At 44.5% G+C, this 15,540-nt stretch overlaps 2 protein-coding genes across 2 annotated transcripts; both read right to left on the bottom strand.

The window, feature by feature from the left end:
- Window positions 1-2,634: 2,634 nt before the first annotated feature.
- LOC307081435 (gap junction beta-1 protein-like) lies at window positions 2,635-3,471 on the bottom strand (the record flags this gene model as incomplete). The annotated part of the gene is made up of 1 exon (XM_079744603.1): window positions 2,635-3,471. Exon 1 carries the CDS (start codon window positions 3,460-3,462, stop codon window positions 2,635-2,637), a length of 828 nt encoding a protein of 275 aa, XP_079600729.1. The 5' UTR covers window positions 3,463-3,471.
- A 7,329-nt stretch (window positions 3,472-10,800) lies between these two features.
- LOC307081430 (transforming growth factor beta activator LRRC33-like) lies at window positions 10,801-12,922 on the bottom strand (the record flags this gene model as incomplete). Its single annotated transcript, XM_079744598.1, has 2 exons — window positions 12,826-12,922; window positions 10,801-12,666 (listed from the first exon to the last, which is right to left on the bottom strand). The coding sequence occupies exons 1-2, from the start codon at window positions 12,913-12,915 to the stop codon at window positions 10,801-10,803; spliced, it is 1,956 nt and encodes a 651-aa protein (XP_079600724.1). The 5' UTR covers window positions 12,916-12,922.
- Between the last annotated feature and the right edge of the window lie 2,618 nt (window positions 12,923-15,540).

The raw sequence follows: 15,540 nt of genomic DNA on the forward strand, positions 1-15,540 counted from the left end.
CAGTCACCGGCAGTAAAACAAGACCCTTCATGCCGGGAGCCACAAGTAACACGATCCACACAACATGAAATTAAAGCCCCAACAGATGGGGCAGAAATGGGAATTAGAATTTGTCAAGTGAGACTCTGAGAATGTATTACGCCTTTTAAACACCCCATGCTTCGACAGGGTGTACTGTACAATGTCAGCTGGGAAAATTCAAGTTGAGCTCTTGGCAGTATGCTTTGATTCTGCTTTCTGTACACAATTGCCAGATGGCAGTCATAACATAGTGTTTACTAATGCATGCTTATGTGCTCTTTGTGTATGTACAAAACTTTAGTCACAGCGTATTTCTGAACTTGTCTTTTGGCTATAGGGTTCTTTTTTTACATCAAACAAAAGAAAAGAATGTCTGTAAGCCCACCATACAGATTCATGTGTTTAATTTCAAAACGTATACAATAGTCCTGATGTGGTAGAAGACCTAATACAATGAACAATTGAGCAGCCCGTTAAAAGGGCCTTCCCACACAAGGTAGCTTGAAGTTGCACATTGGAGACCTTGGCCACAACAAGCCAGTCTCTCTGCTCCGGCACATTGTGATAGTGAACCGTTTGTATATTCCACAGTGGATTGCACATGTAAATCTATAATTATTTTGTTGATACTGTTAGCGTGCAACCCACCTTGTCAGTGTTTACATCCCTTGGTGGTGGTGGTGGTGGTCGTGGTGGTGGAGCACAAGGGATGCTCCCCTCCCCGTCTCTTCGCTTGCCAGGGCCCGTCCAAGGCCGACTGTTGGCCCCCTTCCCCGCCGGCAATGTCCTTGAATGGACAGGAAAAGTAAAAGGAACTCCGATCTCCCTGTCTGCAGACGCTCCGTGCCACAGGCGTAACAACCGACTGACCCCCGTCGTCAGGCCTCGTTGGTGGTGTGGTGGTGGTGGTGGTGGTGGTGTGGTGGTGGTGGTGGTGGTGTGGGGGGTTAGGTGGGGATCCAGGGGTCTCAGTTCCGTTGGCCAACAGCAAAGGCTCACTTGTTGGACATACTCACAGGCAGGTCCAAGCCACCCTCCCTCCCTGGGTTAAATTTGGCTCTGGACACACTCTCTACCGTAAACTATTAGTGATGGTCTTCTCTCTTGTTAGGCTGAGCGACAGGGCAGCTGGCCAATGAGTACATGTTCTAAGTCTGTCCGGCCACAAGTGCTACCGTGGTCTTAATTTAGCACCGAAAGTCTCTCCTATCACAGGGGGCATGACTTGTGAGATGAGCAGCCATTTGCATCTGCAAGCTACAAATCACAGGGATAGAATGCAGAGAAAGTCCAATGGTGGGCAGTTAACTGTCCCAGAAGAGGTTTCAGCCAATCAAATACCGTGTATGATGCAAGGTGACATACATTACAAAGTTAATGTGGGTTAAATGTCTTGTCAATGCCTTCAGACATTGTATTGACTTAACATACATACAGCTTTAACCCATCTGTTGTTTCAACATTGCTGGGCCCCTTGCACATGACACACACATACATGCACACAAAGGCAAACACACCCAAACCTACACTGGTAGACAAAATGGAGGGAATAACATTTTCATGTTTATGCCAAAGTAGAATAAAATACACAGCTATTTACTTAATAAATAAGTGGTCAAATGTGTTACTGGCTTTCTACCAGGAGGCTATTATAGGACGTAAAAAAAAAAAGGAAAAGGAAAAAAGAGAGAAAAACACTAATATAGCAGGGTCACCGAAAAGGGAAAAGGAAATACGCAATAATGAAGCCCAAACCATAATTAAATGTTGCATAAACTTTGAACTGGTAACAAACTAGAATGTCAGATACTGTAGCCACAGTATCTGACATCGTAATTTCAAGAATTTCAAGGTAATTAAATAACATTTTAATAACATTGATATGCAACAAAAAAAGACCATGTCAAAAGCCGTAAGCAGTCGTGAGATTCAAAAACAACCCCAAAGAAAAATAACCCAAATTACCAGCCATCTTGGCTAGGACTTTTCAAACAGGCCAATCAAAGAACAGAGAAGAACACACTCTTATTTTGTCTATTCAGTATGATGTGGCGTTTCTTTCTAACAATGGATCCATTTCTTGGGATGGAAAGGAACAGGTTTACACAAGGTTTCCAAGAAATTTCCCATCATACCGTAACAGACATTTTTGATGTGGCATATTAACACATTGTTGGAAAACATTTGACAGGAAATACACAATAAATAAGCTTCTGTTTATATCCCTATCATTCTAGTTTGTTCTAACTATATGTAAACTGTTTTTTGGGACAGCACAGCTCTGGTTATGATTCAGAAGGGCTACGCAGATACAATGAACTCGTTAAACCAAAAGTATATTACAACATTGCTTTATCATGTGCATATGGCTTTAACTGGGGATCCCTTTGAAACGTTAATCACATATAATTTCAATCAATACAAAGCTTATAATTACTTCTAGTAGATAATAGCTATTTTCCCCAACACTTTTTTTCAACACAAAAAAACACAAAATACGGATAAATCCCCTCACTAAAGCCATACACCACATAATAAATAGCATCAACGAGTACACTCCAAACACCCCGATATACAGTACATGTAGACTTCCGTGCAGCGTTCACCTCAACCTCAGAAAGCGGAGCACCGGTCGCCCTTATCGGCCGAACCCTTCCTAGTCACGGGGAACTTGGGTTTGATCGATTGGCCGGCTATGAGCTGATTGATCTCGTTCTGCCTGTACGTGGACATCTTCTGGCCAATCCACGCCACCTTGTTGTCTTCCTCCGGGTCCCGGGCGCATCGCTGGCACGCCCTCCCCACCAGGTAGACCACCTCGGCCAGGTTGAGCAGCACGCAGACGCCCGACACGGCCAGCATGAACACGGTGAAGATGGTCTTCTCGGTGGGCCGCGACACAAAGCAGTCCACCGTGTTGGGGCACGGGAAGGAGTCGCACTTGACCAGCCGCACCATCTTGAAGTCGGGGTAGATCCGCCAGAAGATGTAGAGGAAGACCACCTCCAGGGCGACGCGGAACACGATGCTGACCATGTACGTCCACCACAGCCCGCCCACGATCTGGAACTTCTGGGTCTTCACGTGCTCCAGCTCCTTGGGGCTGCCGCGGCCCGACCGCTTCAGGATCTTCTTGTCGATGTGCCGCCGGTGGGCCACGTGCATGGCCACCAGCAGAGCGGGCGTGGACACGAGGATGAGCTGCAGGGCCCACAGGCGGATGTGGGAGATGGGGAAGAACTGGTCATAGCACACGCTGTTGCAGCCGGGCTGCTGCGTGTTGCAGGTGAAGCCCGACTTCTCGTCGCCCCACACGCTCTCGGCCGCAACCACCAGCACCAGGATGCGGAAGACGAATATGACCGAGAGCCATATCCGCCCGATGCCCGTCGAATGCCTGTTTACGCCGCTGATCACGGCATAAAAGGACCCCCAGTTCATCTTCGATTCCAGGTCTGCGATGGAGGAGGGGGTGGGTGGGTGGGGGGGGGGAGGATGGGAGGGTGGGGCAAAGGTCAAATGCAATGATTTCATCCGGAGAACTTAACAGGTTTTTGACATTAAATAATAATGCAAGCAAATCAAAATAAAAGTTGACTCAGATAAATTAACAATGAAGCTTATTGCTTGTAAAGTTCCTTTCTCAGTTATGATTGACAAATTAAACTTAATGTTCTGGCCCAACCCTTTTTTACTAAATACATATTCCATACAGTTATCTGATAGGTTGGCAGAGGCAGTTTTAATCAGATTTACCAGGCGCAGCCGACGGTGTGAGCAGCACAAGCAGTGCCCGGTCCCGATACTAACATCTTCAGGTGTAGCCTGGACATATGGTTAGATTTGGTCACAGTATTAAGCCAAAAACGGAAGAGGATCGCCCAAGTGGTTTGTTGGGTGTATAAGAGCCATCGCCACAGCCTACCACGACCATCGTCACAAGACGCAAGAAATAGAAGCCAATTGCAGATCATTCACAATATCACGTGGTTGGCGAACCTTGTATTAATACTGTAACTTCCAACCTGACCTCCAGTTCAGCTGCATCTCGGGCTGCCAGAGAATGCAACAGAAATGTGGCCAAGGAACCAATGCAACCACCTCAGTAGGAGGAACTGTTTTTTTTCCCGCTGGCAACACTCACACTAATATTGTCAATAGGAATGCTGCAGTTGCAGATATAAATTATGCAACAAACATTTCTATACCAAAATTTATGTTTTATTCAGAAATCAATCATAAAAAGCAGAACAGCTTGACCAGACTTCAGCCTGATAAATGTTAGTAAAAAATTGAATTGAATAAAAGGTTGGAATGTGGGGTTTTACCTTCAGCTGTGGTGGTACACAAAAATGTGTACAAAGTGGTTAAAAATGAAATATAATATTGTGCTTTTCACGAGCCAAACGGCTGGATAGTTAACACCAGGCGTTTGGAAAATGCTAATCATTCCCCCAGCACTTGCCACTGCCCTGCACCATGGCAGTCATATGCTCTTATATAAACCATTTACATACAATGGCATCCATTATTGGGCTGCAACAAGACTCTTTAGAATTCGGATCAAACGCCTCGATTTCCGCCCACCCCAAGCAAAAGAAAGAATCTGTGTGGACACAACATGGCCAAGGCTGACACATTATTTATTGTGTTTGGCCGGGCCGATACGTAAAGGGTGCCTCTGCAGAGACACTGTAATAAGAGCGAGAAGACGGGCCACCTCAGGGCTTTTTGTGAATATGCCTCAAGATGGACGACACGTCGGATTATTATGATAGGAAGATACAAAGTGAAGATACAAACATATTTTTTTGTGTCTTCCCAAGCCCAAGTTATTTTATTTTGTAATTCACTTTACAATTCCTTTAAAGCATATTTACGCCAAGTACGGGTGACTGATATGACACATTTATCCAATAGATTATAGCGAGTATATATATATATATATCGAGAAGTATGTTAATTTTTACATCACAACAGGGCAGCTTTTACAAGGCCACATGGTTGGACAGCTGTTATTGTTTGTTATGGTGTCATCACAAGTAAGATCTGACAGTGGTAGCAGAAGCTGTCGTCTTGTATAGATGCGTATGCTCATATCGTACATCGATGAACACAGCAATACAGCACCGGCAGAGATGCCCATGCATCACAGACTTACAAAGCATGGGCTTGTTGTTCGCTATCAGATGATCTGCAGTAGCTCACAGAGCAACAAGCGTTTCTGCGTCACTTTGGATAAACTGGCACAGGGGGGCGTCGGTTGGCCTTGTCATTTTTGAATGAAATATCAGTGTTTGCGTAAACATGTACAGAACAATAATCCAGTATACACGTGACATATTTCCTGTTGGGAGAGAAATGTGATGATGGAGCAGTTTTGACAAAGACACTTTTATTGGAATATTAAGCTTATAATGATTACGTATCACTATACAGGCATTTGTTATGAGTCCAGTTGAGTAGCCAGCTTTCTGTTGGAAGGCAATATATTCTATATGGTTCCATTTTTTTTAAGTAACACTCCAAACTTATGCAATTGCAAAAGACTTTACAAAGTAAAGAAAGATTGTGGATTAAAAACCAACAAAACACAAAACAACCACCAACAAAAAATACCTAAAACTAAACTTTTAGGTTTTTTTTCGAAATTTTTCTGTGTAGCATGCAATTAGGTATTTCTGCCAGTCAGCCTCCTGCCTTTTCTTCTGAATGCGAAAATTGCCTAAGAACAGAAAATAAACATAATGTTTAGGATCATCGTGTGCGGACGTGTGTGCATGCGCAGAAGGGATACAGGCACACCACTGCCATCTAGCCGCGGTGGGGATCATTGCTGCTAACCTCTTTTGACTGCGCCAAAGGCTTTTATTTGGTTGTGTTTCGCATGTCCATTCTGCGCTAACCTCAAAGAGAGCGCTGCTCCTCTCCTGAAACAAAATACCATCATATTAATATTTCATATTATTCGACATCTATTCTTTTTATTAAGCTTAAAAAACAAGTATGTTTGTGAGCTACTGCTTTTGTCCACATTATTTAGGTGGGCTTTCTGTGCACTGCCGCAATACTGATGACTATTGGTTCAAAACTTATAATTATGAACTTTCTGCAATAGCAATAACTTTTAGAACCACACAAAAACAATATCTTCAATAAGTAATTTTTTAGAAAGGATGAACATTAAATCGCGATGCAATCCACGTTTCCCTGCATATCTCTCTATAGTCAATCAACCTTTGACCTGGGTGAACTTGAACACTCTTCATCTTTCCAAGGCTTTATGGCTGTTCAAACGGCCGTTCAAACGGCGGCCCGCCACAGGACGCTACCTCATGGCGCCCATGGTGCCCCTCTCCAGGAAGAGCTGCACGGTGACGGCCGATCTGAGGGGGAACAGCCGGGCGTACACCGTGCGGTGCTCCACCATGGCTCTGAACCAGGACACCGCCTTCCCCGTCCAACAGACCCCGTCCAGCGGGGTCACCTGCAGGGGGGGGAGGACGCAGACCGGGGCCAACGCCGTACAGTGTGACAATGCATTCGGGACCCCGTCACGGGGGTTAGACGAGATAAGACCGCGACGGATCCCTGGGATACGAGGAGGGGGGGGGGGGGGGGGGGAAGCAGGCTCGCTTCCTGAGCCTGCGGTACAACATGATACGTTTAACCCTCTCCCCAGCCTGCCCTCCTCACCCCCATGCACAACCACGTTTACAGGTCTACATCTAACATTTAGTCCATCGGCAGACGTTTTTAAATCAGGAACAACTTAAGTCATTGTTTTTTTATGTCATGCATATAAAAAGTCAGTTATTTGTTCATGTACATGACATGAGTGGAGCAGGCCAGCATTAGGCATCTAGCTACATGGAGACTACTGACCTTCCCGTTTGAATAAAGGAGGTTCTCAGGTTTTGGGCTGCAAGTGAAAAACACCCTAAGCTCTGAACAACACTGCCTCGATATAAACATAACATTTCCGTAGCTCTGTGAAAAAAAAAAAACAGCGACACACATGTGAGAAGTCAGCTTCCAGTAAACGGGCGGCGGTGGTGACTCACATCGGCCAGCGAGACCTTTGCGGCCTGAAGGGGCAGGGCCGCCATGTCCGGTGTCAGGTGGCGCAGGGAGCGCAGGGAGATGGTGGCCTCGTCTCCGTGGTCCAGCCGGAGCACCTCTACGCTGATGTCGGTCCCACTGCCACTGGTGCCCTCACCGGGCTGATCGTCTGAACATGAGGGGGGGGGGGGCGGGGGGGGACATAAATCATTTATTTTTGGCAGATGCTTCCACTTGCTTTGGGACAGGCAGGACAGGTAGCAGCAGCAGCACACTCTCCAGTCGGAGGCAATGCAAAGTGGAATGCTACCACCTAGGGGTGGGAGGGCGCTACAGCAGGCGGGGCCTCACCTCCACCGACGCCACATATCCTCAGGACTCGGGCCCTGCACCACTGCTTCTGCTCAGAGAAGAAAGCCATTACAAGGGTCCCGATGTCTGGAACGCTGTTTTCCTCTGCAAACGAGCGGCCTTTCCAGCTGTTTTCAAACGGAGGAAAAGAAAACCCTGTTTATGTGTTTACACGCACGCTAGTTTAACGTGGATCAAATCAGGGACAGATGTGCCAGTGCTGTCGGTGACGCTGCAAGGACTTGTAGACAAGGGGGAAAACAATAAGCTAGGGTCACATGAAAGGAATGGCCCACCCTTTGACCAGGGCCTGCTGCTTGGCCAACACGTCTGGACGCTGGATGTAGAAGTGTCCAGGGGTCACCACATGGGAAACCACAACCTCCATCTCCTTGAACGCAACGATCACAAACTCGGGGATGCTGGTATGTCTGCTCGGGAGTGGCGACTTGGCCGGGGTAAAACCACATGTGGTGTTTGTACACTGGGGACTCTGTGGTTTTTCCCCCGGTTCCTCAGCAGCAGAGACCTCGCCGTGACTGTTGTCCACCCCTTTGTTTTGCTGTCGTTGCTGGGCTTCCACTTGTTCCACGGAACCGAGTGGTGTGACCACTTCTCCCATGTCCCACAGTTCCGTGTTGGTGAGGACACTGCAGGAGTAGATCAGAAGTCCCCCGAACTCCACACGCCTCAACCTGAACACGGGAGGGTGGGAGTCCTCTTCAGCCAACGCCGTCTCCTTTGGCGGAGATTCGACGCACCTGGTGTCGTCGGTCATACTTCTACTTCCACCATCATCATCTTTAAAGCTACTCTGTTTTGTTATCTGTGATGGTGTTGTTGACGGAGGATGGAAATGGCGTCCGAAACAGGCCAAATTGTCCCGCTTCGCGCTGCAACTTTCCTTGTGCGTTCGCAGGAAGGCCAATGGCTGATCGGTTGTTTGTTGCTTGTGTTGCACCGGGACTTTGTGTTCAAGTTCCCGGGAGGGGAGCTGTGCGTTCATAAGAATATTTGTTGGTTGAGGATTGCTGGTTTTCTGGGACACTGGTTTTGTTGGAAGTATCTCTAGGGAACCCTTTTGACACATGCTAATTAGAAGGGGCTCACCCACTACCCTCACTTGGGGTTTCTCCTTAAACACAACAAGCTCATTGCCTTCAATTTTAAAATCAGAAAAGTGAACGGCAGGTCCAGCATCAGTGTTTTGGCTAGGCTGGATGCTATGGAACACGTCATCGTTGACAGCTTTAGGGTCTAGGAGCTGCTTTAGACGTTGAAAAGAGAGCGTTGCTCCAAGCACCTGGATCGCCTCGGTTATGGAGCTCGCCAAAAGGACATTGCTTAAAATGGGACCAAACTTAAGAACATCTGTTGTCAAAACGACTTTGTCTGGAAACAGATATAGCTGGTTTGTTATGTCTCCGTTGTCTGCAGGGGCCTCGTCACAGAATTGTTGATCTGCAGTATAAGAAAAAAAATACATATGTATTTGGTCTAGCCTATATGGGAGACAAAACATCAGCTAGTCCAATTTAATTTATGTAAGACAAGCATATGCAGGTCACAACACTTACCACTTGTGGCGTCTTGTAATGCAGTGAGGAGATTGTTTAAAGTTCGGCACTTGGCGTCCAAGATCCTCGATAGTTCATCGTACTGATTGGTCGAAAAGGACCCGTTCAGGAAACGTTGAACCTCTGCATTGGCCTGTGTGGGGAAGTCACACATCATCAACCTCACTGATAATACATGCTAACTCAACAGGCAGCTCGTCAGGGTTGGCGCATGGCTGAAAAGCTGCTTTGATTTGATTCATTCACAAATCATCAAGACGACATATGTGTAAACAAATGCTTTTCTAAACACACCCGGTTAGTGAAGCTGCGAAGTCCTCGGTCAAGTGTTTTTCGGCCGTTTTCCAATTCGAGGAGCTTGTAAATCAGCAGCACGTTTGGCGTCATGTTTGACAATCGGGTCCCGTTTCAGTGCTCAGCCTAGCAGTCAGTGATTTTGATGAAATGACGTCACTGACCCGTGACAGGGGGCGGGTGGAGGAGGGGGGGCTGGGATGGACTTGCCCGGCTCTGAACTTGCCCATCAATAAGAGAAGGTCCCACTTCAAGCGGGTGGAGGAGATTGGTAGACATCTACTGCATGCAATAGCCTTACTCAGGTAAAATATTTGTTGTAACCTGGAATGCATCATTACAAACTTCTTAATTCACGACCAAAAAATAATGTCTGGTTAGAAAGCCTACTAATTTCAAGCTGAATGCATAACAATGACAAGCCACTGCACGGACTGCAGGCAGGCAACTCGACCTTCGACATAATAAGATTCCTCAATGAGTCAGACAATAATATTTAGGCCTACTACGTGTATCTGCAGTGTGTTGATGGAAGGAATGTTCCTGTGAACAGAAACACGTACACTGTGACTAAACGGTTCACGGTCATTTATACAAGGTGAATCCATTATCATTTAGACTCTGGGTATTGTGTTTCAAAAGGCACCAGGTAGGTTATAGTTCTGCAATTAAATGACAGCACTATAGGTTAATTGCAACACAAGACAAAATCGATTGAAATAGGTACAAAAAAATCAAATAAATGATTGGCTTTAATTGTGCTATATTTTGCTCACTGGCCCTTCTGTGTATGATAAACACAGCAAATCAGACGTGAGTCGTTCATTGCACGATATCAAATGCAAGTGCTGAATGCCAACGGGTTTGATATGATGATGATGGAAGCAACGACAGAGTAAGGAAAGCCAAACACAATAACACACAAACACACACAAAAGAAAGTAGAGGAAACGGAGGGCATGCAATTCGCTACAATGCATTCCTGCGCGGTTACAGCTAATACTATATGCACAGTATTCCTTTCTTGAGTGCTCTCTGCTTGAACTTGTCAAGCTGCTACTTGATCCAGTCAACCTTGAGGGTGGGGCAAGGGAAAAAAAAAACACATCCACGCACAGTGAGTCCACCTCCTCTGACACTCACAGGCCTGAACCCTCTTTTCTTCAATTCTATTCTATTAATTATGTACATGAGTAGACAGGGGACAATTTATTTGTACTTTTATTGGAAATAAATTATGCTGAGAAACACAGGTATACAATCTCAATGGCCTCCTATAACAATGACCAATGCTGCTTCAACAGGCTTATATTAACAATATTTCCTTGAAGTACATATACAGTATTTACAACTATTATCTCAATAGTGATATCCTAAAGAATGATATAATGATAACTAACACATATAATAATAATAATAATAATAATAACAATAATAATAATAATAATAATAATAATAATAATGTTAGGATAACTAATTACTCTGCAGGATCCCGTCAAGTCCACCAAATTCGAGTGAAAACAAACAACATGGAAACGATTGTCATCACAAATATGAAGACGATAAGTCGCTGGCCGACTGTGAGTACTGGAACCGTGGTTTGAAACAAGCAGTATCCTGAAAGGCTCTCCATATAGGTGGCTAGAAAAACACTCTCCCCCCGCACAGCACACTTTGCTTGACTCAAATCAGGTACGTTCACCCGTGACTCATTCAAAACGGTCGCCCACGATGTATTGCAACAGTCGAAGCGATTCCCTCTGATGTACAAGGCGCTAAGGTGCGACGACATGGCTCTGATCAGAGAACGGTTCAAAGACACCAAGGCATTGTTGCTCAAGTCAAGTACCCTCAGAGGAGAACAACTCAGACTAGCAGGGATGCTGTCCAGATGGTTGTTGGAGAGGTTGAGTTGAGACAAGGCTGGCATACAGGGCAAGGAAAGGTCACGGCTGGAAACATTGGTCTCGCTGAGACTCAGGGACTGAAGGCTTCCCTGCACACCCTCCAGCGTACCTTCTTCCAGGACCATGTGACGGTTCCCAGCGAGGTTGAGGTGAGCCAAAGATGTTTTCTCGAAAGTGTTGGCGTAGAGTACCTGTATGCCATTGTCTTCAAGGTTCAGGTGCTTAAGAGTCTTTATTTGTCTGAAGGCAACACAAGACATGTTGTGTCTGCCGAGTGCGTGCTGATCGGATTTGTTCCGTCCCAACCCATTTCCAGGTGGACATGGTTTCACTGAGTTTGCTTGTAAGTTTAATGTCTCAAGTTTTGGTGAGGCCTTGAAAAAGAGTGGGGTTATGTATCTTAGGCTATTCTTCTGCAAGTCTAGGTGCCTCAGGGATGGGAATAATCGCTGGTAATTATATCCCAATTGGCCAGGCTTTGTAATATTGAGTTCAATATTTTGCAGACAATTCCTACTAAAGTTTAAGGTTTCTAAAGAGGTGAGAAGGCTTAACGTTTCAAAGGGTACCGACCTGAAATGGTTGCTGCTCAGGTCAATGTAAATCAATGGCATTATTCTCCAGTTAGAGAATATTTCGTGATACTTTGTATTGGCTTTCCCGATAACGATCTCTTTATAAACAGATCTGGCCTCTGAGATCATTGTTGCCTCTGAATTCAAAGCACCAATCATATTATTTTGTAAATAAAGATATCTCAAATGGATGAACTTTGGAACAATGGGGAAATAAAATAGTTTATTGTCACTCAGGTCTAGGATTTCTAGTCTGAATAACTGTTCGTCTTGCCGTGTCATGAACAACTCTATTGAATTTTGACTGAGATTCAAGTAGTTCACTCGATGTAATTGAAAATCACAGATATGTGCCAAATTATTTTGGGACAAGTCGAGTGTCTCTAATCGCATAAGCGGTTCAAATGTTCCCGGTTCTATGTCTCTTATCAGATTATTGGCCGCGATAATGGTCTTTAGTCCTTGGCATTCTTTGAACGTGTTGTGCGTGAGTGCCGTGATGCCGTTGCCAGTGAGGTCAAGATGAATCAGGGGGAATTTGTTTTGGAGGTAGAGTTCCACCGCTTCGTCGTTCAAGTTGTTCAGAGATATGTCCAAACGCCTCAGCCCGCCAACGGATCGGAGGGCTCTGCTGTTCCTGCCAACGTTGTTGTACAGAGCGTTTCTGGACAGATTCAGCGCTTCAAGTTGGGCCAGGTTTATGAAGGCCTCTTCAGCGATGAGATCCAGCTGGTTGTAACTCAAGTCAAGCTGTTGCAGGTGTGGCAGACCAAGTGTGTGCAACTGTCTGATGAAGCTTTTGGACAGGTCCAATCTTCTCAGCTTCATATCCATTTCCAGAGGAGTAGTATGGCGGGCCTGCCTGTTCCAGGGCTGCCACTATAAACGAACAGAAGAAGAATTAATAGTTGCAGAACATCAAATGACAAAAAACATACCTTCCCAGGTGGAGGACTACACAAGAGAATAGATTATCACTGAAAAACGAAAAATAAGACAGGAAAAGTCATAAAGAAACAGTTTTCAGCCTGCGCCTACCTTTTCATTGTGATATAACACAGAAATCCCATGGACGGTTTGGCCAAAGAACCATAGTAGCAAGAACTCGGAGAGCATATGTCTGAGCATTATCGTTTCCCTGCAGCTGTTGTTTTACTGTACCAGTACTACCGCTGTCTGGCTGAACATCCACAAACACACACATCCACACGCACACACACACACACAAGCATGCACGCCCGCATGCACACATAGCCACACACACACACACGCACGCACGCACGCACACACACACACACACACACACACACACACACACACACACACACACACACACAATTATTTATAGATGTAAACCATGAAAGAAACACAGCTGTGGACAACAGTCTTTGTGGATGGCATGTTTACAGAATAAAGATGTTATCAATGACATGTTATGTTTTAGAAATTACCTAGAATAAAAATTGACATTACCTTTAGGAATTACTTTTGCCAAATTCCATGGAATTAACTTGCAACAATATTGATTTACAAAGAGTTCAGTATGATTGTTTTAGTTCCTGATTAATTCTTAGGAATATGGAAAAACTTAAATAGAGAAGAGGAACAAATAAAGAGAAACAGCAGAGTAGGAGGGAAGTTATAATAATAAATAAATAATGACAAGCGGAAACATAAGGTGATGAAAGAAGCTTGTTAAACACACAACACAGTGACAGTCGACAACGACAGACGTTCCTTAAAAAGATACGACATGACAGAGCCTTTCAGACTAAAAGTATTATTAACATGTAGCTGCCAACTCAACGTTTGCCAAATTGTTTCAGAAAACTAATTCAGCGTCTAATACTGGATGAACCCAGAGTCAATGAGACGTTATCTAATGGAGTTTTCCTGTTGCTGTCACTTGTTACTATATCATTGAGTACCAGACGCCAAGGGCTGTGCTTCCCAGCTCCTGCAAAAGGAGTGCCATCCTTATTATTGTTAGCAATTCAGCTCATAATCATGGATGAGTCGTTAACTGACGATAGGACAATAGACTGTGCCAATAGTAAGCCCAGCATGATTAAGGAAACCACTTTTCAGACTTGTCAGACTCCAGAGTAGCTGCTTTATTCCACTGCAGCTCTCACAGTAGTGCAGCATCTTTACGGATCTTATTGCACCAGTCAAATACTATTTGTGTGGTGTGCTTGAAATGTGATATTTACTAGCTCGTAAAGAGTTGAGATGTCGACACAAAGCTTGTCTAAACACCTCATAACCGTCACCTCGGACAACAACTCGGCTCTCACATCGTGAAATGGGCCTCGGTCTGGTTTGGTGTGCTGCAAGCCACCAAGGGGTCTCTGCTCCTTTTCCTGTGTGAACAGGCAAGGCAGACATAAGTGCTGCTTTAATGACAGACGCTCCCAATAACAATAGCCCGAAGGTATGAGATAAGCTTGACCTCTTAAACACACGATGTTAGTATTGGCCGTAGGCTGCGGTGATGACTGTGAAAATAAACATACATAGTGCACTTTTGATGGCCTCACTTCTAGATTAGATTTAAAGTAATGCACACTTTTTCATCTCTCAACTGACCACCCTGTCCCCCCCACCCGACTTTATTTTTCTCCATTTTTCTTTCATTTCGTTGGGAAAGGGGCGCAACTTGGAATTCCTCAGAGAAAACACGGAGACAAGATTTATTATTGCAGCGCTATCCAAGTGCCGGATAACGGCAACGAGTCTCAGTAGTACAGTGTCCAAGATGACTCCATACTCCGTAATCAGTGACATACCACACTTGTCTGTTCTCTTTCATCACCCCATCACGAATGTCTAAAAACTTCTGATTCAATTATATAACGAGATCCCCCCAGAGTTTGTCTTCTATTCATTCTCCGACATGCTGGCAGTGTAAATCAAGGAAGGATTAAATGGAGCATAAACACTGTGTACTGATAGTAAAGTGTTTTGAAGGCATTTTGCGGCTTGGAGCACTTGAGGTATCCTCAGGTTTCTAACCAAGCGGTGAGGTCACACCAAAGCTTGAAATACTCAGTGTCAAGCGCGCCTCCCAATGAAGAGCCCTCTACGACTGCTCTTTTTTTTATGGACTTCTCAAGATGGAACTCATTTAGATTGAATGGAGACGATAGCCAATAAAACGATGCGATGCATTGTGAAACTCACAGTCCAAGTAAAAAGCAATGTTTTAATAAAGACGATGGCTTCATTCAAGGAACATAATTTGTTCTTGTCAGTTCTTGTGCCAGTGGAGTTCAATATGAAAGAGGACTAGTAGACTTTTAAAAATAAAAAACAATAACTCCAGCTGAACAAAGACCAGTAAGAGAGACAAATGCTTTAAGGCAGAAAATGAAACATTTTAATCCATCAATCAAATCAATTTACAAAAAGTATATCCCATTTTATATACAATATATACAGTGACATATAAACATAACTATCATTTTTCAACATGGATTCATTCATACGGTAGCTAAACAATTGCATTGTTAAAAAATAACAACATATCACTGATATTCTGGATGCTGTAGTGCAAATATGTGCAAATACATAGTGCTGCCATCGTGTGAACACCTTTAAATCCATTTAGGAGGGAAATCAATTTCTGGTTTCACTTTACATGGTTATTTTTCAATTTGCAATCCACAGGCCACAGATGCTGAGAACAATATATTTTATTTTGAAAAGCCAATGCCTACAGTCCGATACTTATCGTCATTTTTCATTACTCTT

This window comes from Pollachius pollachius (assembly GCF_949987615.1).
Source record: "Pollachius pollachius genome assembly, chromosome: 10".
Classification (NCBI taxonomy): domain Eukaryota; kingdom Metazoa; phylum Chordata; class Actinopteri; order Gadiformes; family Gadidae; genus Pollachius; species Pollachius pollachius.